This window comes from Halichoerus grypus, chromosome 2 (assembly GCF_964656455.1).
Source record: "Halichoerus grypus chromosome 2, mHalGry1.hap1.1, whole genome shotgun sequence".
Classification (NCBI taxonomy): Eukaryota; Metazoa; Chordata; class Mammalia; order Carnivora; family Phocidae; genus Halichoerus; species Halichoerus grypus.
The window spans coordinates 25012172-25037905 of NC_135713.1; the positions used below are offsets into that span (position 1 = coordinate 25012172).

At 41.9% G+C, this 25734-nt stretch overlaps 1 protein-coding gene across 10 annotated transcripts in view; it reads left to right on the forward strand.

Moving 5' to 3' along the window:
- PDZD2 (PDZ domain containing 2) overlaps window positions 1-25734 on the forward strand; it is a 343515-nt gene that overhangs the window by 291128 nt on the left and 26653 nt on the right. For all 10 annotated transcript variants that reach the window (XR_013445502.1, XM_078066608.1, XM_078066602.1 and 7 more), the window contains 9 exons: window positions 3715-3826; window positions 9725-9870; window positions 12854-12973; window positions 13623-13737; window positions 16586-16659; window positions 16809-17034; window positions 18357-18474; window positions 19978-20110; window positions 24744-24825. Coding sequence is in view for 9 of the 10 variants with exons in the window: in XM_078066608.1 (XP_077922734.1) it covers window positions 3715-3826; window positions 9725-9870; window positions 12854-12973; window positions 13623-13737; window positions 16586-16659; window positions 16809-17034; window positions 18357-18474; window positions 19978-20110; window positions 24744-24825 (1126 nt within the window). In the remaining variant the exon portion in view is untranslated. The remainder of the gene's footprint in view (window positions 1-3714; window positions 3827-9724; window positions 9871-12853; window positions 12974-13622; window positions 13738-16585; window positions 16660-16808; window positions 17035-18356; window positions 18475-19977; window positions 20111-24743; window positions 24826-25734) is intronic.

Here is a 25734-nt window from a genome sequence, read left to right on the forward strand (position 1 = left end):
CCCTGCTTCTCCTTCTGCTTGCCGCTCCCCCTGCTCGTGCTCTCAGAGTCTAACAAATAAATAATCTTAAAAAAAAAAAACAACTATCACTTAATTCTTAAATCAAACCCCATCTTTCAGATGAGGACATTGAAGCTCAAGGAGGATTACTAATGTGCCTAAATTGCTAATAAACCAGGATTTGTATCCAGGCAGCTGGATTCTTAACCATTCTGCTCTACCATCTCACTATAAAACCAGAAGCTAAAGATTCTTCTTCAGTGAGAGAGAATCTCATAGGCTACAAGTGTAGAAAACTGTACAAACAGAAAGCCTCTAACTTGGAAATTGGCAAATTATATTAGATTCCATTAATATAATGGCATTGTTGTATAACACATGAATTGGAAATTGCTGATGAATAATAGATTATACCAGCTGAACCAAAGGCTTTCCAGGAGAACTTTTTGCACATTTCGCTTTAGAACAAGTAAAATGACATCATTTCCAGAACAGTTTGATTTGTTCTGTGCATCTAAAAAAATAAAAATACAGCAAAGGGTCTCTTGAGAGTGTCAGCATTTTCAGACAATAGTCAGAAGACTGAAGAGAGGTGCACTGTGATCAAAATTGCACTTTGTATGTTGTTACTCCCTGTTCCTTGAGTTCCAAACCACCTCAAATCATGGCAGACTGTTTTCTGTTGCAAGAGGAAAAGGTTCTGTTTAAATTCAGAACGCCGGGCGCCTGGGTGGCTCAGTCGTTAAGCGTCTGCCTTCCGCTCAGGTCATGATCTCAAGGTCCTGGGATCGAGCCTCACATCGGGCTCCCTGCTCGGCGGGAAGCCTGCTTCTCCCTCTCCCACTCCCCCTGCTTGTGTTCCCTCTCTCGCTGTGTCTCTCTCTGTCAAGGAAATAAATAAAATCTTTAAAAAAATAAATAAATAAAATAAATAAATAAATTCAGAACCCCGTGCACTTTCTGGGGGTTCTGAAATCAGATTGTGCTTCTGCCTTGAGCTCAACAGTGTACTGTTTGCACCTCTTCAAGATGTCTCTAGGTCCATTCTGATTGGTTTTAATTACGAGCTCTCGGTGGTAATGTAACACACACCATCTTTTGTGTAAGATTTCCTTGGTATAAGAAATGGTATTGGTATTTTATAGATCATAGAAACCAAATGTCATCTCATTCTTTGGCACATTCAAGATTAAAAAAAGAAGGTTATTCCTTAAGGCTGTGATTCTCTTCTAAACCGCCTCTCTCAGATTCTGAAAATAAAGAAGAGTTGGCTGCAGTTGGGCTCGCATCACAAGAACATAGATTTGACACAGTGCGTATTCGCTCTTGTAAAACTACACCACTCATCCTGCACGCTCATTCTCTGCACACGTGATCTAGCCTAGCTCTCGGATATATGTTATAAACAAAAAGGTGTTACTTCAGGGTCTCCATTTATTTCCTCATCTGTCTATGGAGAGAATATTTTTTACCTTGGGACCCATGTTTGCTGGGAACATTAAATGGGAAAAATGTCAGGAATACGAACTATACAGTATGGTACGGTATTGATCATCCAAAGTGTTAACTTAATTAAAAAGCATCTAAGAATGGAGGGAGGGAAAATCCTCATGACGCATGAAGCTGGAAATCAGGAGACTGAGGAGTCTCAGCCTTGCCTGTAATGAGTTGAAAAGCCTTGAGCAGGTCACTTTCCTTTGGGTTACTCATAGGAGGGCTTATGTCATCTCCAAAATTCCTCCGATTGCATGAAAAACTGGGACCACGCTGAAAAAACAGAGAAAAAATGCAAGAAGGAAACTTCCTAAGTCCAGAAACAGTGGGCCGGGATTGTTTTCTTCCCTTGACACGAGCTCCTCGGACATGCTTTCTGATGGTCTGGGCCTTGGCCACTGTGGAGTAATCCACCCACTGACTGGGCACCGAGGAGGTAATGACCTACAAGCTGAGAAATACTCTTCTCCGTAGCCTGATAACCTGGGTCAGGTGGTATGAGAGAAAGAACCAGGAACTTAACTCAGTCTCCAGTAATTGCTGTTTATAGTCCAGAGACAGGTTCTTTCCATAAAGCTTTAAAATTAAGCAAAGGGGAGGCCCTGAGGCTTCTCTCTGGATTATTCCTATTTGCATGTCTCCTCCTGTGCCTCAGATCTCTGGCAGGTCTCCAAGAGGGTTCTTTTGCACTGGGTGTGAATTAAATGTTACAATTTGGGGTTGGGAAAGACATCCCTCTTGAGAATCTCTAAAATCATCCTCAGGATTCCATTCTTGCCTTTACTTCATAATTTAAACCTGGAGACCTGCCAATCCCCGACATTGTAATAGGGACTCACCAAATGTATCTTTGTTTTATGTATCGGGATTCATTTGCTTTCCCACGGCCCCTTCCTCAACTTGCCTGCATCTCCTCATTTCTCAGACGTTTTTTTTTCCTCTTTCTCATCCGGAGAGATACTTGAACTTGTGGGGGAAGGGGGAATTTTGCAAATCTCCTATATTACATATAAGATTTACATACAGGGGCACCTGGATGGCTCAGTCTGTGGAGCATGCCACTCTTGATCTCAGGGTCATGAGTTTGAGCCCCATGTTGGGTGTGGAGCCTACTTAAAATACAAAAATACATATATTAAAAAAAGATTTACATATAAACAATTACGTCTTAGAAGGAGGTGAGGTTTATCTGGGAGATTATGCATTTTCATATACTGAATTTGATATACAGTGTATAATTTTTATTATCAGTTAACATTCAGGATTTGGGGTTTTTTTTTTACATTATAATTATGTGACTTTTCGATGACATGTTTAAGAATATCTTCTATATCTTTTTAAATTCATGTTTCTTCACATGAATCCTACCTGTTTTAGTTAATATGACTTTTTCCCTTCAGAAGCTCAAAGGAAAATAAAATTTCAAATGGGAAAACTCATTGATGTATCTCTTAAGTTTTGTACATGTAAATTTACTTCCCCAATTTTTTATATACACTCTCAAGCATATAAGTCTCCTTTTCTTCTCTAATAAATGTAGTATTTTGTCGTTGCTGTTTTTAGCATTTTTGGCTTCTCTCAGATAGAGGACCGTGTAGACAGACCCTGGAGACCTCTCTGCATCAGCCCTTGGGGGCTGGTAGCACAGGCGGACGACATAGAGACGTGTGGGCTGACTTTCTGGGGCTACCTGCACGTGGCCTAGCAGTGCTCATCAGTGCTCAGGAGTAGAGCACACAGACAGTGTGGTTGCCCCAAGGGGTGTAGTTATTTGGCTGCCAAAAAATTCATGTTTTGCTGTATTTCAGAATTGAGTTTAAATTTCTGGTTTAGTATTTCTTGCAACTTGCGCCATAGGAAAAAGCACTAGCCCACAAGCCAAGAGACCTGGGCTATCGTTGTGGCTTTGTGACCGACCCCCTGGGTGACCTTGACCAACAAGTTTCCTCCAGAAATGAAGTGGCCTCTGGGGCTATTTCCACTTTGAAACCTGCCGTTTCTGTGCTGTGCAGGGGCTGCATGCTGAGGAGGAACTTGCCGGCATAAGGCTGTATGGTTCCAGGTTATCGGAGGGGCTGTGCTTTGATCCCGGGAAGCTTTTTTTCTCACGTGATACCTGTATTGCTGCTCTTCAAGCCTTGAGATAACCTCTGGGAGGAGATCTCATCAATGATTGCAAGCCCGCCTCTCCCATCAGCTCGGTGTTCTCTGCATTTCCAGATGCCTGCGTCAGATGAGCCCCAAGATTCCGGTGGCCCCGAGGAATCCAAGGGAAACCTGGAAAGTCCCAAACAGGGCAGCAGTAAAATGAAGCTCAAGAGTCGTCTTTCAGGTGAGTGGAACACTTTGCCTGATGTGGCCTGTCTGAAAGTGAGCTTCTAGCCTCAGGAGTGGAAAGATAAGGTCATTAATGGAATGAGCTCTTTTTTTCCCTTACAGCCTTAAAATTGTTTTTCCTTTAGATAGTGCATGCCCCAAGCATAAAACTGCATTCAGCCCGGCTGCCCGGGTGAATATTTTTGAGTCCTAATGAAGTGAATGTCAACATCTCCCCGTTTGTCTCTGCTCAAACCTAAATTTCCTGTGTATATGGTTCATTTACTTCCGCAGAACTTTAGGTGACCCCTGCCCTGTGGCATATTCCTAGTGGCCTATCTTCCTGGCAAATGCCCCTCTCCCCCAAGCCCTTGGTCCACCGGAACCAGGGGCAAAGAGCTATTTACTTGATATTAAATCTGCATCTCAACGAAGCAGGCGGAAAAATGGGATGGGAGTTGCAGCTCTGGGAACAAAGAGAGTTCACATTTCCTGGGCATAACCTCATAGCCGCGGGCTTGTGTCCTAAGTTAGAAAGTTCTTGCTGAAAGCAGAGGCCACGTGCAGGAACCCGTTATGATCCGTGGGTCCTAGGCACTAACTCCCTGATGGGCTCTTTCCCCTATTAAAAAACAAACAAACCAACCCTGAACGTTATATTTCACGGCTGCATTGGTATGAAGACACGAGCTGGATTCTTTATTATCTCTTCATTACTATGATGTTTATACTGAAAACTCTCTTGTGGGCCTCTGCACGGTGTCTGCGGGCCTGATGGAGAAGCCAGCCCTGGCTGCCCACCCGTGAAAGGCATCTCCTGTGACCTTGGGCCGGTTACTTCAAGCCCCTGAACTTCCACTCCCTCACCTGAAAAAAGGAGATAATAATCCTGGCTTTGAAAGGGTGAGCAGATTAAAAAACAAACACACAAAACACATGCAAGTAGCCAGCCAAAGCATGGTGTATTAACATCCAAAGCCTGTCAGTCTCCTCTTCTGCACAAATGCATGCGGAAGGGCAGTCTGTGCCTGCCAGCCAGGACCACCGCCCCCTCACCCCCCCCACGCTGCTCCCCACCCTGGTCCTCTACTGAGCTGTTCTCAGGTAAAGTGACTGGTACATAAAATACATCTGTTTCTTTTAACAAACCTGAATAATAAAGTGAATTAGTGTATTTGTAACTCATAATAGTTATCTGAACTTGGGTCTGTGACGAAACAGTGATATGGTCAGAGGCTGATAAGTTGGAGGGGAGACATCGTGCCGAAGGTCCTCATGTGGAGAGACTGGCCAGCTCCCCTGCAGCCCCAAGGAACAACAGAGAGAAAGACGTTCAATTCCTGTGTGTGTTTGGGGCCTAGGAGTCACAGGGCATAGGGGATGGAGATCTAAGGTCAGCTGTCTTGGCAGAGTTAATCAACACCTTATAAACCGTTCCCAGGAGGGCCACAGAGCTCTGGGGAGGCATCAGGGACCTTTGAAACCTGTGCAGTCACATTCCTCATTTTATGGATGAGACCAGAGAAGTGAAGGGAATCCCAAAGGTCACTCATTCAGTGCCAGCAAAAAGATCTGCCTCCCAGATCGTTCTTCTTACCTACCCCTTGCCTTCCTGAGAATCTTGATGAGAATCCTACTCCCCAGTCTGGGGCTTTATAGATACAGACGTGGGGAGGGGGATTATAGCTGGGGACCTTTCCAATCATAATTCTACTATTAATTTAGAACAAGCAGCACATTCAGCGGAGTAGTAAATCCACAGCTGGCTACTGCTTGCCACAAATGGATGTCACCCTCTCTTCCTGTCCTTCCCAGACACCTGGGGCCATAATAAGCAAATTTGTATAACAGGCATGAAGTCGGGTGGAACTGTGTTCAGTTCTCAGCTCTGCCGTGACGGCCTACGTGACCCGAGACAAGTACTTGACTTCTCTGGGTCCCTGTTCCTTCAGGTGTAGAGGGAGGATTATAATGTACATTTATTCCGTAAATCAGCACACCGTCTCCATTGGAAGATGGAGTTGAGAGAAGAAACATGGCGCTGCCTCTGCAGAATACGGCAGTGATACACGCCACCGCCGCGGCCATTAACATCACGGTCATCACCGTCATTTGCAACCTTACTCTCATTGTCGTCTCCTCTTTCCCTCTCAAGAGGGGAAGATGCTTGAATAGGTTCAGACAAGAATAGTCTTGAGAACTTTAGGTCATGATAAGGCACGCACGAGAGGTACGAAGATGGAAGTCTCTCTGGGTCGTGGTGCTCAGGGGAGGAATTCAGAGGACACAAGATAAAGGAGGGCCAGGACCTTGGCAAGATTTGACAGAACCCAAGAGGAAGCAACAGTGGTCTAGACGAGGGAGAAAATGCACGAGAAATGTTTAGGGGCAATGGGGGGAAATGGGTTAGAGAAGTTTCTGGCAACTGTTTTTCCTCCTCAGCTTTCTGAAAGATCCAGTAATCCATCAGGAACCATGATTGAATCCAGCAGAGCTTGTCAGGGAGATTAGGGGGAAGGAGCCCCTCGGGGTGGGAGACGATGGTGCCAGCAAAGTGAGGTAAAACGTCAAGCAATATTTACAGGCTCCCCAGTTTTGGAAAGGATGTGGGAGGAGGACAGATCCTCTCCTTTGAGAATCAGCAGGCCAGAGCCACGAATTCACAAATTCACGTAGCAGGGCAGTGGGAGATAAGGCTGGAAAAGTAATTTGAGACCTGTGAAGGAGGCTTACGGAACGGGGTCTTCCTTCAGGGCTGTGAATATGTTCAGTCTAAAGACGTTTGACTACAGGAGATTTTAATGTGCTCAACTGCTAATTTGTCCTGTAAACTTGGATATTTATTTCCTATTTTCTAAAAGGGAGTCACTCTGGTGTTCATGTATCAGTATGTTATCTACGGACACTACCGTATGTGGTTTCTCTTCTGTTAAGGCAAGTGCCTCCCTGTCAGCTCAAAAGGCACTTTCTTCTAATAAATCTTTTTCAGATACTAAGCATGCCAAGATGGATTAATCTGGCCATGAATTAGTAAGTCATGAATTATTAAAGAGGTTCTGTAAAGAAGTTCCAGCCATTTCCACAAAGATTTTTGCCTAGTCTGGCTCCAGAATGACTAAAGTGATTTTATAGAACATTTTTCCTAATATTCTAACCTGAATTTTCCTTACTTCATACTGCCTTTTTTGCCAGCAGGGTTCCCTTTTAATTTTGGTATTTTTGATTTATCCGTGTTAATGCCCTAGGTTTGTGATCTTTTTAAATGGAAATTTCTCTTTGATTGCAAAGGAGTTTCAGGTGTTTGAAAACCTGTATCACAAAGTTAATATGTAGCTTTTGAAACACCAAGCTTTTAGTGATGTTCATGTTAATATAACTGTATCAGCACTCTTCCAACTTTTCATCACCACTAAAGACTCAATATATTATTTTGAAAAGAGTACAGAATCATCCTGTTTTATTCCATGAAAAACTTTATGAGAAATGTTTAGGTAAATTGAATTTTAGGTCATCAAACGAAACATAGTCTAGGAGAATTTGATATTACAAAGAATCTGTATGTGTATATAGCTCTACACACACACATGTATATATACATTTATAATGTATCATGTAAACATTGTAATGTAATTATAGCTATATTCAATGTAATTGAGCCATTGTTTAAAATTAAAGTTCCTTAAATTATCTTATTTTAAAATAGCATATAATATAAACTAGGTATTGATAAAGGTGTCTTTAAAAATTACTATAAAAATTTCCTAAGACACAAAAGTTCTAAGCATACAGAGAAAAATCGATATATCATACTGTTAAAATTATTAATTTTTGCTCATCTAAAAATACCATTAAGAGGGGCACCTGGGTGGCTCCGTCATTAAGCATCTGCCTTCGGCTCAGGTCATGATCCCAGGGTCCTGGGATCGAGCCCCACATCGGGCTCCCTGCTCAGTGGGAAGCCTGCTTCTCCCTCTCCCACTCCCCCTACTTGTGTTCCCTTTCTCGCTGTGTCTCTCTCAGTCAAATACATAAATAAAATCTTTAAAAAAAATAAAATAAATAAAAATTCCATTAAGAGTGAAAAGGCAAGTCACAGACATGGAGAAGATATTTACAATAGATAGATCCCATGAAGGACTCATATCTGAAACACATTAACAAAAAAAATTAAAACTCCTATAAATCAACAACAAAAAGAAACCCAATAAAAAAATAAGCAGAACAGACACTTTACAACTTTATTAAAAAAAAAAAAAAAAAACACTGTCAAATTTACAGAAGTAAAACAGCCAATGAATATTTGAAAAAGTTCTGTCACATTGGTCATCAGTGAAATGTAAATTAAAAACCACAATGAGGGCCCCTCGCTGGCTCTGTTGGTGGTGCGTGGGACTCTTGATCTCAGGATTATGAGTTCAAGCCCCACTTTGGGTGTGGAGATTACTTGAAACTAAAATCTTAAAAAAAAAAAACCCACAGTGAAATGTCATTATATATCCATGAGAGTAGCTAAAATTTTAAAAACTGGCACCACCAAGTATGACGAGGATGTGGGGAAACTAGGACTCACAACACAGTGGTGTTACAGCATTGGGAAAGATGGATGTGTACCCGGAGCTCAGCAACTCTGTCCTAGGTCTGCACCCCACAGTTAGGATTTGTATGAGAATGTTCCATAACAGTATGTTCTAGATCAAGGGTCAGCAAATTACCACCCACAGCTATATTTGTATGGACTACAAGCTAGAAATGCTTTCTACATCTTCAGTGGGTTTAAAAAAAAAAAACATGTTTAGAGAATATGCAGCAGAGACCATCTGTGGCCCATAGAGCCTAAAACATTTACTATCTGGCTTTTACCCCCCCCCCCCAAAAAAAAGTTGTTGACCCTCGTTCTAGAACTGAAACTAGAAACAAAGCAAGTGTTCATCAGCAACAGAATGGATAGTCAAATTGTGATGTGTTTATACAATGAAATAGTATACAGAAACGGGATGAACAGACTCAGCAGCAACATGGGGACTTTCACAAACAGATGCGAAGAATGAGGAGCCAGATATAAAAAAGTACGTATCGCATGTGTTCATTTATATAAAGTTCAAAAATAGACAAAAGTCATCTATGATGTTGGAAGTCGGGATAATGGTTACCATGGGTGAAGGCTGGTTAGGGGTGCCAAAGTGGCTTTTGGGTTCCAGAAATACTGTTTCTTGGTCTGAGTGTTGGTTTTTGGAACATTCACTTTGTGAAATTTCATGGAACTGTACACTTACGACTTGCGCATATTTCTGTAAGTTTTTATTCTTTAATAAAAAAGTTTATTTAGGGGCACCTGGGTGGCTCAGTCATTAAGCATCTGCCTTTGGCTCAGGTCATGATCTCAGGGTCCTGGGATCGAGCCCCACATCGGGCTCCCTGCTCGGCGGGAAGCCTGCTTCTCCCTCTCCCACTCCTCCTGCTTGTGTTCCCTCTCTCACTGTGTCTCTCTCTGTCAAATATTATTTAAAAACTCATTACATGAAAAAAAAAAACACCTGCCCCAACAATGGAACTGCACCAACCACCAAGTAATGTTCCTCCATCACTAGAAAACCATCTACTGATAGCATTCGCTTGTTTATTGCCTTATCAACCCTGTCTACATCTTACTTGGATGAAACGTATACATTTTCCCATATCCAGTCCAGTCCCTTCAAAGACTGGCACTTTCTTCATAATCCGGCATCAGTGGCCCCAACGCTCACCCAGCTTATTGGTAGAAAGCTATGAGCTCAGTGCTTTGAAAGTATTAGACACCAGGCCTTCCGAAAACCATGTAGTGTGGCTGTAAATGCAACAAGTTTATGCCTGTGATGCTCTCGTAAGATTCTTTCCATCCCATATCATGCCATGTTTTTCTCCATGTTTTTCCAAGGGGGTGTACACCGGCTAGAGTCTGTTGAAGAATATAATGAGCTAATGGTGCAAAATGGGGACCCCCGGGCCAGGATGTTGGAAGTCTCCCGAGATGGCCGAAAGCACTCTCTTCCCCAGCTACTGGACTCCACCGGAGCATCACAGGTAATACGGTACCACAGAGCTTTCATTTTCTCATGCCGTGCAAGTTTCCCGGTTAGGGACGTAAGAGTGTGTTTCCACCCCTGGGTCTCTAGGCTTTCTTTTCCTCTTTCAGAGACCAACAAGAGCATCCATGTTGTGAAGAACTGCCCATCTGTGTGGGCAGGGGTATTTGGGACTAGAGATGTAGCACAGAGAGCGAGGTCTATCCATGGAGGTTAAGAGGAAGTCAGCCTAGTATTTGAAAACAGTAGAGAAAAATAATCCTTTGTTGGATCTCGACATCTTGGTCCCCCTTCCTACTGTGTGTTTTGGAACTGAGAGCTGCTTTCACCGCCAGGAGACCATGGCGCCTCACGGTCTGTGGTCGACCACCATTGCCTGTTTTGTGGGCGCGTCAGGTGTCACCGTAACCACTGGGTGGGTGGGTGGGTGGGTGTTGGGTCGTGTGAGGGGGGGCATTGCCTGTGTGTGCCCATACTGTGTCTGGGATTTTCCCTGTTACACAGTAATGACTCAAACAGGCAAGGTCAGAGGGGCTGCGGATGGGGGTGAAGGAGGCGGCGATGTTAATATTCCAGGGCCCGCCCCAGAAGAGCTCAGGGCTCCATAATTCTTCACAGGGCTCTTCCTCAATTACATCAACCTCAACCCAGTGAAAAGTGGGTAGAGAGCTCCTAACCAAGTTGAAGGCAGGCTCAGTCTCGGGAACTTGTGGAGTGTTCTTTCAGTCCTGGCACCATCAGCCCCAGGGCTCGAGAGAAACCATTGGCATCTTGCCTACAATGAAGCAGAGATGGAGGCGGAGGGTGGAGCAGCAACATACACAAGTGCATGTAGACTCATAGATCGTAGAGATGAAAAGGACCTGGGGCAGGTCATCTGGGTCGGGTCATTACTTTGGGTGTGTTATCACCATTTTAGAGACAGGCCAATGAATCTCAAAGAGATTTGCCAGAATCACTGGGAAGAACGTTTTACCTAGCCAGTCAAATAAGAAGTGCCCGTGTTCCAGAGGCAGCTGCTGATCAGGTTATGCTGTGTGGAATCTACCCAAAGACAGCTTGAGTCGGGATGTGGAGAAAAAGCAGAGCAGAAAACCTGCGTGGGTCCTGGTTAAAACCCCTCCGGACCCGTGACTGGAGACGAGCCTGTGGCCTGCTCAGAATAATCCAACTGGACTGGTGGAGTCAGGGGGTGGATCAGAAATCGTAGGAGAGCCACGTTGTCAGGCTGTTTTAGTTAGTGCAGAAAATGTGAGAGGGTTTCCTGCCATCACAGCCAAGGAGGCCTCGCTCTGAGGTGATTTCTTAACTGAGAGAAACCCGACCATATTTATAGCCCAGAAATACCTATTTCTAATGAGGCTTCTAGAAAGCACAGGCTGGTGAAGATTTTAGAGGAAAGACTTTTTCAAACCCTTGTCAAATCATCCTTTTCCTTTTCTTCTTTTTTTGCCAGGATTCACCCTTTTCCCTTGTTCTCTCTCTCCCTACAAAGCATTGCCAAGAGTAGAGCCACCCAATACAGCTTTCCACAATGATGGAAATATTTTATGTCGGTACTGTCCAGTACGGTAGCCACGTGTGTCTACTTGAGCACACGAAAAGTGGATAGTGAGACTGAGGAGTGTAATTTTTATTTTAATCTTCGTTTGCGTATAGACGGCCACAGGTGACTATATTGGACAGCAGAGGTCTAAAAAGTGCAGTGGGACCCCTGAAACTCATCAAGGGAACAAGGAAGCATGCAGGCCTCTGGTTCCCACCGGCTCCCAAAGGGGAGATGGCAAGAGGTTTAGCTGGAGATCGGTCAGAGAGAGTTCCCCACAAGTCTACACATGAACTCCGTATTCGAGGGTTGAAAACCCACGGGCTCTGTCTGGCCGTCTCCATGATGGTTTCAGTAAAAGGGTAGTAACCTTGCCAAGCCAACATTTTTTAAATGAATCAGAGTCTGGGAGGCCAGCATAGCTGGTAGATATTTTGTAAAACTGCAAAATATAATGGTTTTAAGCTGCCAGGAATACAAAAATATCATTAGCAGACATCTCACTTCTACCTTGGCTGTAGAATATACTAATTAAGGATTAAAAACTATTTTCTGATGTCTCTTTTCTCACATTAAGCATGAAGTGAATTTTTTTTTTTTTTTTTTTTTTTTTTTGCTTATGCTGGAATATCTGTCTCATTTAAGAGATTGATTATTCTAAGAAGGATAGCAAGAAGATAGACTGTGGAAGTGCTTTAGCAATAGGTTTGCTGAAACTCTTGTTTATGTTATAAATAGTGTACCCTGCTTACACACGTGTGCATGTGGGTGATGGACAAGAAAGGGGTTGAGATTTGAGCTTCTGCATGCCAGGACGGGGGGAAACGGTGGCTGACGGGAAAGTATTTTTTTTTCCAAATGTGAGGGGTTAGAACCAAAGCTGCTGCCGTTTGTCAGTGGGGTGTTTTATGTGGAATAACAGTTGTCGGGGTTTGTGGTTTGGGTTTTATAAGAAACAAGGGCTTGCTACATTTTTGGTTGAGCGAATTAAGCTTAAAATGGCAAGATACTTTCTAACTATGATTGTGAACTTGGGATGGGGGTAGGAGCGGCTTCCAGGGAGAACCTGACCACAGGATAGCCCTCCTACGTCTCTGAGGCCTCTCGGCTTCTGGTGCCTGACTCCATTCCAGAAAGCACAAAGTAGGACGTATGGGGTACGGTCAAAGAAAGAGCAACCCTGGGTGCTTGCAGCCTCCACTCAGCTCCTTCTGTGGAGAGGGAAGCATGGCAGTGTGTTATAGCAGGGGGCTGGCTGAATCCAGTGGGATTCATCATAAACTCCTTTAGCTGCTTGACCAGAGGTGGAGCGCAGAGAAATGGCTGTCTAACCCAAAAGACAACTGAGGTTTTCACAATCTGAATATATTTTGATGCCAGAGGCCCCAGAAGGGTAATGAGACTATCCCTGACCTGGCCATGCGCTGACTTTTAGGAATACCAGATTGTAAAGAAGTCCACGCGCTCCCTAAGCGCCACTCAGGTGGAATCTCCTTGGAGACTCATTCGGCCATCGGTCATCTCGATCATCGGGCTGTACAAAGAAAAAGGCAAGGTGAGCTCCTTTCTGCTCACTGTTTTGGCCCCCAGGTGAATGTTAGCATATATTTCCTAAATGGTTAACTTTGTTGTTGTTTTTACATGAAATAAAAAATAAAAGATACAAAGAGGAGTAGATTAAGTGGCCTTTGTATACATTTGAGTGGATTCCCTAGCATCCTTTCCTGTGGGCTGCTGAGTGAGTCACGCCCTTTTGGCCTTCTGATAAGGAGTCCCCAGCACCTGGGAGCTAGGGCACAGGCGGGGGTGGAGTGAATGCTCCAACATTGACTACTATTGAAAGAAAAGCCACCCCTGTAGCTTCAGGGGATATATTCCTAGTTATCCTTTTGAATGAATTTCATAACATTGCCATTATCACAAAGAGAAGAATACAAAAAAGTTGGTATTATACAAATGAAAATACTGGCAAGTTCCTATGTTTCAACGTAAAACTTTCTCCCTTTAATGTAATGCATAACTGGTGCAATGCAAATAGATCTGAGGAAGGAAGTGGAAAAGGGAACGCAAATTTAAATTTATAGCTGGTTAGCTTAACTCTGAGCCTAGCTGGGAAGGAGGCCTCAGTTAAATAGAAACAAGAGCAGATGCCCTCAGTTAAATACTGCAATGACAACCTGGACCCCCTTCTGCTTGGGGTGTAGGGCCTTGGCTTTAGCATTGCTGGAGGTCGAGACTGCATTCGAGGACAGATGGGGATTTTTGTCAAGACCATTTTCCCAAATGGATCAGCTGCAGAGGATGGAAGACTTAAAGAAGGTAGGAGAAAGCCTCTCAGTGGTTCTCAGTGGTGGTGAGCTCTGATTCCATCAGAATCTGCCCCATTGCAAGGTGTGAAACCAGGGGCACAGCAGCCAAGGGCCGTGGTCTTGGGGGTCAAGTAGACCTGAGCTGAATCCAACACTTGCTACATCATGACCTTGGACAGTTGATGTAACCTGAGCTTCACTTTCCTCAGTTTGTAAACTTGGAATATTAATACCTATCTTGAGGAGTCATTGTGGGGATTAAATGAGATGATGTGTGGAATGATTTGATATTTTTTATTTGGGTCTTTAAATGTCTGTCTTGTCCCCTTGGTCCTTGATCGTGTTCCTTGCCTTGAAAATTCCTGAGAGCTTGCAGGCCGTTCTTGCCTCAGGGCTGAGTACACACACACCTTTTATATTCTCCATAGCACCTGCCATTTTGCCATGCATAAACATACTAAATGAGTGCTTTTTTCCCTCCTAGCTTTATTGAGATGTAATTGATCCATAACATTGTGTAAGTTGAAGGCGTACAACATGATGGTTTGACATACACATATATTGCAAAATGAGCAGCACATTGATTTAGCTAACACCCTCATCACATCATATAATGACTGTGTATGATGCGGGGAGGTGAGAACATTTAAGATCTACTCTCTTAGAAATTTTCGACTGGACAGAACAGTATTGCTAACTATAGTCACCGTGCTGGACATTAGATCCTATTCGTGAGTACTGATTTTTTTCCTGCCTTATTAACACATTTCCTTCATGAAATGACTAAATCACACTATTTGTAGTTACCTTCAGAAATGCTGCAATTGGTCAGTTCAATTGACTCAAATTTTAGGTACTGTTATGTTCTGCTGGCTTATTTTTTTTAACTGATTAAGAGTCCATTGGAGGGGCACCTGGGTGGCTCAGTTGGTTAAGCGACTGCCTTCGGCTCAGGTCATGATCCTGGAGTCCCGGGATCGAGTCCCACATCGGGCTCCCTGCTTAGCAGGGAGTCTGCTTCTTCCTCTGACCCTTCCCCCTCTTGTGCTCTCTCTCTCTCAAATAAATAAATAAATAATCTTTAAAAAAAAAAAAAAAGTCCATTGGAGGCTCCTTTTTCTAGGCAGAGCTACCTTAGGAGCCTACAGGCTAATGATAAGACGTGACCAGGCTTATTTTGAGGACAGAATATTTATTTCTCTCTCTTAGAGGAAGGATTAACTCCCAGGTGATATTTGTATCTAGTTTCAAAACAATGTGAAATTCTTTTTTTTTTTAATATATATCTTCTTTGGACAACTGATTTTTGTATCCCATGACTGTTCTAAACTCATGTATTCAAGTAGCTTTTTGGGTAGATTCTTTTTTTTTTTTTTTTTTTTGCTTCTTTGTTGTTTTTATTTTTTATTGTTATGTTAATCACCATACATTACATCATTAGTTTTAGATGTAGTTTTCCATGATACAATGTGAAATTTTAACAGAGCATTTTTATAATGGATGTGCCATGTGCTCATTTGATTGAAATTCATCCTGCAATACTGGTAAAATGGGGGGAAATGGAGGAAAAAGCAGTAGTTAGTAAAGGTTAATAGCACTTGAGTCTCCTAAATACTGTTTTTTCATACGTGTTCATTTACAATGAAGGTAAATCATTGGAATGGATTTTCAACATGTTGAATGATCTTTTAAAAATCTTGTATAAAGATTTTTAAGAGCATGAGCAATCATTTCCCATATGGAAGCAAACCAAAATCCTCACCTAGTTAGGTGATTATTTTTAAACAGGTCATTTCACCTCTTTTACAACTTCTGTAATTGCATTAGAGAGAAAGCACATAACAAATGCATGGGGTACTGCTACATTTTCAAACTCATCTACAGGATTCCTTTAGTGGAATACACAGTGTGCTCCTGGGATTAGCTGTCCATGAGAGATGAAAAGCTGTGTTCTGATGCTGATTTGCACTTTGTTATAGGTAAGGGAAGTCCCCCTTTTGTCCTGAACTGCTGTATGAAGTTCATCTGTTCTTCTCTCGGGGGCCACTTTGTCGTGTTTTTGATGAACTGTTATTCCAAAACACAGACCATGTTACAAGAGTACAAACCAAAAACAGACTCTTACAGGTCAACAGGATGTCCAAGCTGGAAAAATGACCTGACTCTACCTTCTTGGGCTTGAAGATGAGGATGAGTCCAGTATAGTTTGGGGGAGAGAGAGAGAGAGAGAGAATGAATGAGAGAGCTACTTGGTATTAGCCCACAATAATCTCTTAGATAGAAGCATGTAGTGATTGACCAGCTTCATGACTGAGAACCTGGAACAGCATCAATAAGACCAGGCGTCTAGACTATTTCTGGAGGCAGGGCTGCCATTCTTAAATAGTATCTCAAAAGTTTTTGTCTCTGTTATTAAAACAGTTTTCCACAACCCATGATGATTCTCCAAGCTCAAAAATCTTGTCTTTCTGCAAATACAGAAGTGGATTTCTCACATGTTGTATATGTTCTTGCTTTATTGGCAGTGGCCTTAAGTTTTTAAACACTATGTGGAAAGACTTGGGACTCATTATTGCATTTTGATCTCTAAACGTAGGACTCCTTTTATCAAACTTGGCAGTGGCTAAAGAATAAGGTCTTGATATGTCCCCTAGTTGTTTTCATTAAAAATGGAGATACAGAAATACTGCGAAAGAATATGCATTGTTATTAGTTGTCCCATTTTGTGAAATTCCTGGGAGCTAAGTTAATGAAAGCACACTGGAACAATAAAAATCATTTTATAGACTTGTAAATCAGGTACCATATGCTATCTTCTAAAGCACAATGTCTATGTAATTCTCCTATTTGGTCACTAGGGGATGAAATCCTTGATGTAAATGGAATACCAATAAAGGGCTTGACGTTCCAAGAAGCCATTCATACCTTTAAGGTAACAACATTCGTATTTATCTCTTTTGTCTTCTTTATTTTTCTTCCTTTATTTCCTTCTGGTTTGGGTTTGAGATTTTTTTTTTTATCCACCCTTCGATCTAGTAACAATCTGAATGTTTTTGCCCTTCTATCTTTTTGTTTTTTCAGCAAATCCGGAGTGGATTATTTGTCTTAACGGTACGCACAAAGTTACTGAGCCCAAGCCTCACGCCCTGCTCAACACCCACACACATGAGCAGATCCAGCTCCCCAAACTTCAACACCAGTGGGGGCAGCTCAGCGGCAGGCTCTGATGAAGGCAGCTCTTCGTCCCTGGGTCGGAAGGCCCCTGGGCCCAAGGACAGGATTGTCATGGAAGTAACACTCAACAAAGGTGATACCAGCTCTTCCTCACTTTCATTGCATTCTCTTGAGTAACAATTTGTAATCTGTTCTTAGGTTAACCTTTTATATTTTTTCTATAAATTGTTCCTTTGGAACAATCTGCTGCCAACCACGTATGGTAGTCTCTAAATGGACAGTGGGATCAAAAGTAGAGATTTTAGTCGTTTTACTAAAGTGAAAAGAAGTTAGCACTAGCACAAAAAGTCTTTTAAGCTCTCCCCAGACGAATCACTGTGTGTCAGAAACTTATGTTAAAAAAAAAAAAGAAAGAAAAATCACAGACTGGCTTAATTCTAGGGCTAATATAAAATTTTAAAGAACAGGGTGCCTGGGTGGCTCAGTCGGTCTGCCTTTGCCTCGGGTCATGATCCCATGGACCTGGGATCGAGTCCCACATTGGGCTCCCTGCTCAGTGGGGGAGACTGCTTCTCCTTCTCCCACTGCCCCTCCCCCTACTCATGCACTCATTCTTTCTCTCAAATAAATAAAAAATATTAAAAAAAAATTTTAAAAACCAAAGATTATAGTTAATACAGTCAACATGGGGCACCTGGGTGGCTCAGTCATTGAGCATCTGCCTTCGGCTCAGGTCATGATCCCAGGGTCCTGGGACCGAGCCCCGCATCGGGCTCTCTGCTCAGCAGGAAGCCTGCTTCTCCCTCTCCCACTCCCCCTGCTATGTTCCCTCTCTCACTGTCTCTCTCTTTGTCAAATAAATTAAAAAAAAAAAGAATACAGTCAACAACTAAAGGTTGTGGGTCTTCACCAAATCTTACTGCTTTCGTCTTTCTTTCCTTTTTCTCTACACCTACTACAGAAATATGATAAGCAGTTAAATAACCAAGAGATTAGTTGCTAAAAAAGGCAAGTGAAAGAAAACTTAAAGCTGTGTATCCAGAATAAAAAATATTGGGGCCCCTGGCTGGCCCAGTCAGTGGAGCGCATGACTCTTGATCTCAGGTTTGTGAGTTGCAGCCCCACATTGGGTGCAGAGATTATTCTTTAAAAAAAATATATATATACATATATATTACTTTGACTCTGCCTATTTCCACAAACAGACTTGAGGAGGCTCTTTAGACTAAGCAGAGAGCGGACCGCTAAATAATTCACAGCCCATATTTAGCCTAGTCTGCCGTGAACTCATTTCATTTACAGAATATGATGATGTTGACAAAGGAAAGCAGGATTTCCATTCTGAGTCTGGTCACAAATAAATGGTTGTTGGTCTGAATATACATTAATGCAGTTTCAGATCACTTATACTTTTTTTTTTTTAATTTTATTTTCTTTGCCTGATGCCTCTCACAGAGCCACGAGTTGGATTAGGCATCGGTGCCTGCTGCCTGGCTCTGGAGAACAGCCCTCCAGGGATCTACATTCACAGCCTGGCCCCAGGCTCAGTGGCCAAGATGGAGAGCAATCTGAGGTTCGTTGCAAACCCGATCGTATAGGCTTCTCGCGCGTTCATGAATGAATGAATGAATGAATGTACATGTAAGGTATCCTGCCCTATTACATCCTTGTGTGAGATCCTAAACTTCTGTATTATTGGCAGTAATGTAGCCAAGGTTACAATTAATAGCATTTCCTAAAAGGGGAAAAGCTAATCTAATTGAAATTGGGTTGAAGTGGAGAACTCTGTATCTTGGCTTGCCTATTTTGATCTATTTGGACTCAGAAGCTCAGTTTCAGAAACTTGACAAAATACAATTCTGTACAGATATCTATGATTATCTAAGTACTTTCTTTCATGTTTATATCATTTATGTAAAATTCATATGTGATGCTAGGAACTGCTCCTAACAGCTCATAATTGCTGGATACCAAAGAGTCCCGAAAGCCTGCCCTTCACCAGGAGGCCTTTATGATTAAGTATAATCTCTTGAGCCTTTCCTGTTGTTTCATTCCTTTTTGAGTGATGTTGTCTAGATGCTTATTGTCTGAAATCACTGTGTGTCTGATTTCTCAATCTAGCTAGTTGATTGGTAGCATGGGTGTTCTGTTTATAAAGAGATGTCTAGGTGTTCTATTCAGAGTAACTGCAATGGGCCTGTGCCCACCTAAACTTCACAAGAAGTACACACATTGCACAAAGCACCCTTTGCAAACAGTATCACCTTTCTCCCCTGTAAGCTTCCAAGTCCTTGAGCAGTTGAGGAATTGTCAAAATGATATTCCTTAAGGTTGCCATTTTGGGGCCCTGTCAGTAGATTATATTATGTTTTTAGTTGATCATCAGAGTGAATTTCCATACAAAAAAATTTTTTTAGCAAATCATCGAAAGTACATTAAAGAAAATATACTTTTAGAACCCCAGGAAAAAAAATCCTTTAATGACATCCCAAGATGATGTTTCTTTCTTGAATGGTTCCATATGTCTGGAGCCTGCCAAATGAACATTCTTCAAACCCCACATAAAGAGTCTTTGTTCTCTCATACTGAGTTCTCTGCCTATAATTTCAAGTCAAAATGGGCATCTTGTCCCCAATTTCTCATTTGTTCAAATTTGAAACGGTTTTACAAACTCTTGGGTAACCTTTGAGCTTCAGGTATTTCTTCCTCAAATTATATTACAATAATCATTTCAAGATGGTAGGAAAAAAGAAAATGATGGTGGTCAAGGGGCTATCTTGTGATGATCAAAAGGTAGACAGACCTGAGTTCAACAGTGTGTGACATCAGGGTGACCTCTCTGAGCCTGGGGCCTTATCTAAATAATAGGAATAATAATACCTGTTCAAAGTATTGCTATGTACATTGCTTTGTTTATATGAATGTGTTGCTTTTTTACCCATATGCAAAGACAAAAGGATGTCATTTGCTTGTTTAAGGTATTCAGAAAAGATTTCATATTATAAACCTCTCCCAGAAGGAGATCTTGTAAAAAGCTAACTGTTACCACAGAGTGTTGGTCATTTGTCCTCCCTAGCCGCGGAGATCAAATCCTGGAAGTGAACTCGGTCAACGTCCGCCATGCTGCTTTAAGCAAGGTCCATACCATCCTGAGCAAATGCCCCCCAGGACCCGTGCGCCTTGTCATCGGCCGGCACCCTAACCCAAAGGTGAAGTATTTCGTATTGTTCTGAGTATGGGAAGATGGCGTGGCTGTTTGTCCTGAAGCGGTGAGACACGTGTTCCTATGATGATGTACGCTCTTTGGTGAGACAGTTTACCCAGCTGGGCATGGGAATCATCAGCTTGTGGTCACTCGGTGACCAAGGTAACCGATACACATGGGAAACAAATCACTGATCTGGACGTCTTTGTCTTCATACTCTTAGAAATTTTATTAGAAAATTTTGACATTGTTATTGGTGAATATAAAATGTGGTAGAAGGTAAAGAGTGCTCGGTTCTGAGTAAGTCCCAGCTGGTTGTTTGATCTCTGGTGAGATACTTAACCTTTTTTGGGTTTCTGCATCGAGAAAATCTGAGAGCCGTGGACTAAGTGGTCCCTCCAGGCCATCCTCGACCTGAGCAGAATACTTCTGTAATTAAGCCTTAAGAGCCCACTAATTTCTTTCAGCATCAATATCACATTGTTGAATTTGCTGATAATCATGGCCCCTGTATCCTTGGCCGTTGCTGATATTTAGTTGTATCTTTTCTATACTTAAGCAGTTGTTTTGAATTTTTTTAGGTTAACCAGAAGCCACTTGAGCAAATTTGATTCTACTGGCGTTGAGCACTATGTTTTTGTTGTTTTGAGTACTTGATGTAAAAATCTTTTTAAATTAGCTTGTCTCTGATATTGCAATCGGGTTGTATTTTTACAAAATTTAACCTTTTCCTTCCAACAACTCAAAATGCTCCTTAAGAACATTAGCCCTTTTTGTGCCTGTCCTATGACCACCTCCTCTGTATCATTTATACTATTATGTCCTAAATGGGCCCAGGCTGCTGTGCTTAATGGACTTGTATGCCATTTTGAGAGTAAGAAGTCTGTGCGGAGAGACCTTGTGGGTCCTCCCATGTCTGAGATTTCTTTAGTGTGTTAATTTTATGGCATCATTTTTAGTGTCTTAGTGGGGTCTGTTGTACTGGTTCTCCACAGTGCTTGGTCAACAATTGCCATTAGACTAATTCAAAGTCAACTCTGCTACTGTTTTTTTCCCCAGATTGTTTTCTCTTGTCTACGTGCATTCTCATTTATGTCTTAAATAAAAACTTCTTGAATATCATTCATGTAGAACCAAGTCTGCTTCTACCTTTTTCCATTTTTTCTCTTGTCACTTCCTATTTTTCCTCCTTTCTATTTTGTAGTCCTAACACTTTCCCTTACAGCCTCTTCTCCTTTGTCTTCCTGCTGTCCCCCATGGCTCTCTTTGGGTCATTTTTAACAGCATTTGGCCTCATACTCACAGCTAGAGTGGTCTTGGCTCCTTCCTCCAGGGTCCTCCCTTGGATTCCATCACCTACATGGCCATACCCTCTTCCCCCTTCCCCCTTCCCTCTTCCAAAGCAGTCCAATAAGCTTGGGCTGACCCAGCACGTCCCTCAGCAACATTACAAAAAAATCAGTTCTCAGTGATTTGCAGTCATTGGCCTCAGGCATGTCTGACTTCAGAATCCAGTCCAACATAGCACAGGTCACGATTTGTTTGGAGGTCTGCTTCAACTCAGCCCAAAAGCATCTGCCCAATTTGCCAATACAATCAAACATCAAAATGCCATTTCCGTGCAAAGCATAATAATCCTGATGGACTGGTGGTCTGCGAGCCTGTTGAATACCGGTTGATTCATGTTTCTAGCCACAGTAAAATGGTCGTCATGATGGCATTGGAGATACATCCAGCAAAACCAGATTTCAGTATTTGTTTGACTAGATTTCACATTTCTTCCTAGGTAAACATGGTGTTCTTAGTTGTAACATCATACTATATTTTTCTTTTGGTCAAGATTCCACTTTATGTTTAATGTATTTTTATACCACTCACCCCCGCATTTCATGCCAATAGTACATTTTGGTACTGAATGTATGTGCTTCCTTAGTTTTCATGTTGTTCCAATAGAAATACCACAAGGATTTTCTTTTCTTCTGTTTCTCATAATGACTGGAGCAGTGGCTGCCCAACTGGGATATTCAAACCCTCCAGGTCTAGACAAGCTAAGATTTGGACTTGCCAGAAGAAGGTCAGAAGGGTCCATTTTTAACTGGTACTGGGGCTCTCAGCATGAATAGAATTATCCAGGAAATCTTTCACTTGTTTCAAACCCCAACCATTTTTTTCCCACTCAGAAAAACAGTTGCAAATATTGAAAGTCTAATGTTAAGAAAAATTTGCAACCACTGTCTAAGGTGATATTTTTCCCTGACTCATTTATACAAAATTACTCTTTGCTTTATGAAGTATGTGTGTGTGTGTATTCACATGTATATGCCTGTATGCATGTATGTGTATGTGTTTTATTTCCTGTGAGGCCTGCTAGGAAGTATTACAAAAACATGATGTGATCATGATTTATCTGTTAGTTAAAATGTAATGCTGAATCCTGCATAGCTTTATTTACTTATGAGGACAAATTGCTATGCTTATCCAAATATTATTTATGCTAAATGTTATTTTAATACACAAAATTACCATTCTAAGTTTACAGGATTCTTACCTTTAAAAAAGAAATTCTGTGCAAGTTATGTAATTGTCTTTTAAAATATCTCATAATTCAGCGTATGTCAGGCTTTAAAAAATTCTTTTCCGTGAATAATGACAGTTATGGATAACAACTGATGGGGGAAAAAAATCCATGAATCTACCATGATTCCAGTAAATACAGAAAGAAAAGAGTTATAAAATGACTATTTTGAAAAGTTCATTGTAAAAATTGATCCAAGTAAAAATCATCAATGAGGGCGCCTGGGTGGCTCAGTTGGTTGGGCGACTGCCTTCGGCTCAGGTCATGATCCTGGAGTCCCAGGATCGAGTCCCGCATCGGGCTCCCTGCTCAGCAGGGAGTCTGCTTCTCCCTCTGACCCTCCCCCCTCTCATGTACACTCTCTCTCTCTCATTCTCGCTCTCACAAATAAATAAATCTTTAAAAAAAAAAAATCATCAATGATGCTAAAACCATTGAGTAAAAATATACTGGGGAGCAGGATATTGATGTTGTCTCAAGCTGTCTCCTCATAGATCACTCATTGATGACCAAAAAAAAAAAAAATTCCAGTGGAGAAATCCGGTGAACTCCATCCTAACCAAGTGGTCAAAGTTATCACCAGCCGTGAAACATGAAACACTGACCCTGAGTGCCCCTCTGAAGCATGAGAAGGAAACAGTTTTTGTAGTTTTTCTGCCAAAAAAATGCATAATCTAAATCTTAGCATGAAGAAACTATCACACAAATCCTAATTGGGGGTTTGATTGGCCTGGGTTTCTTCCAAAGTATCAGTATTGTGACAAAGAAAGGCTCAGTAATGTTCTGGATTAAAGGAGTCTAAAAAGACATGACAACTAGGCCCTGAATTGAATTCTGGATTGCCAAAAATGAAATTTCTATGAAGCATTACTCTGCAAAGGTGTTGGCTGGTGACCATCTACTAAGATCCACAAGATAAGGAGCTCGCACCAGAATGCAAATCAGTTACCTCATGATGTACACCACTCAGTTCATGGGCACTTTTTCCCCAGGAGGACACTGTTGGTGAAAGAAACTGAGTGTTGATAAGCATTCTGGAGGAAAAACCTATCTCATCGGAAGCTGGCATCAAATTTCCTATGAACTACTTCTGTCTACAGACACATTGGAATAGTGTTTCTGAAGGACAGTACTAGGACAGTTGGCTAAATTGGAATATGAAATGTAAATTAGACAGTCGTTTGTGTCAATGTTAAATTTCCTAGAATGGTAATAGTACCAGGGTTATTGAAGAGAATGTCCTTGTTTTGAGGAGATACATGCTAAAATATTTCTGGGTGAACGTTCATGATGTCTGCAACTAACTTCCAAATGGTTTAGTAAAAAGTGAAGCTGTGTGTGTGTGTGTGTGTGTGCGTGTGTGTGTGTTGTGTGTGTATTAAGAAAGAGCATGAGTGGGGAGCCTGGATGGCTGTCAGTCAGTTAAGCCTCCGACTCCTGGTTTTGGCCTGGGTCATGATCTCACGGTCGTGGGATCGAGCCCTGCATCGGGCTCCGTGCTCAGATTCTCTCTCCCTCCCCCTCTGCTTCTCCCCCTGCTCATGTGCTTTCTCTCCCTCCCTCTCTCTCTCTGTCAAATAAATAAATAAATAAATAAATGCATACATACATACATAAAATCTTAAAAAAAGAGCATGAGTGTAAATATGGCAGAATGTTTAAAAACAACAACAGTGAAGAGTATACTCCTCTTGTGCTGCTCTTACAAGCTTTATGTAGGTTTGCAATTGTTTAAATAAAATCTAGGAAGAAAAGAAATAGAAGTGAGTGTTCTAGAGAGAGGCAGGTATCAGCCATGTGGTTGGTAACTATAGCACCTGGGCGCATTAATGACTTTGGGAACCAGCCGAAGGTCTTGTTTTGAACATATTGTTGGAAGCGATCAGCTAACCCGGCTGTCCTTATATGCCCTGAGTTATTGCTTCCGAGGACTGTGATAATCTTTGGCGCTGTGGTGTCCCTCTTTATCTGCACTCAGCCTCTGACTCAGGTCCTAGCTACTTTTATTGGGGAAAAATAAATAAAGAAAACCATCTCATTTGTGCTTTCTGCTGAAAATCAGGTTTCCGAGCAGGAAATGGACGCAGTGATCGCACGCAGCACTTATCAGGAGAGCAAAGAGGCCAGCTCCTCTCCAGGCTTAGGTACTGTAATTGCACGTCTTCGTCCAGTATGAGTAGAGCTTTCCAGGAAGCTCCCCCAGGGGGCCCTGCCCCATGCTGTGATATTAGAGTCTTTGTCATGACCAGGTTTGGCAGAAGTCATTGTCAAAGAGATCCTGTGCTTGCTCCTAGCTGCTACTTTTGATTTCTGCTGTTATTTAATGTGCTTTATTAAAGTTCTAATCATGCATGCTTCTTACACTATGAGATAATTTACAAAAATGAGTTAACAGCATTTCATGTGTTTATGTACAATTCATCTGAAATGGCCTAGGTAAAAAGTAATACCAAAATATCAGTTGTTTGGTAGACGCAGAGTGTTCTCCGTTCCAAAGCCTGGGGTTTCTTTACGTGAACTAAAGGTTTCCACCCAGTATGGCAGCCTTACTTCAATAATAAGTAGATATTTTTTTAAGTTTCAACTGAAGAAGAGTAATAGTAGAAGCTCCCCAAATCATGATTTCCCCCGTCTTAAGTGGGAAAGTTCAGGCAGAGAACGATTGAGATAGTAAGAATTTCCTATGAATTTCAAATTGGAAACATTGCATCAAGTTTTAAAATAATGTTTCCAGTAGAATGGAAATCCAAAGGGACTCTGCAAACATGTCTCAAGTCAAGATATTACTGATGTCAAGACTGATGTCAGGAGAAAAAGAAACTGAGACGTGAGTTACTGGTTGTCGGAGGAAAAGGAAGGCATAGGATTTTTTAGCAGCCATGGAATACCCTGATTATTTGCATCCATAATTAATATATTTAAAGTGGCCCCAGCCATAATGGGCTCTTTATTCGGCCAGCCCCTTCTCCTGACCTGCCTGCAAACTGCCCTCTCATAATCCTGGCGTATGCCCACAATCATTTACAAAAGATTTTATTAAGCTATGAACCTCA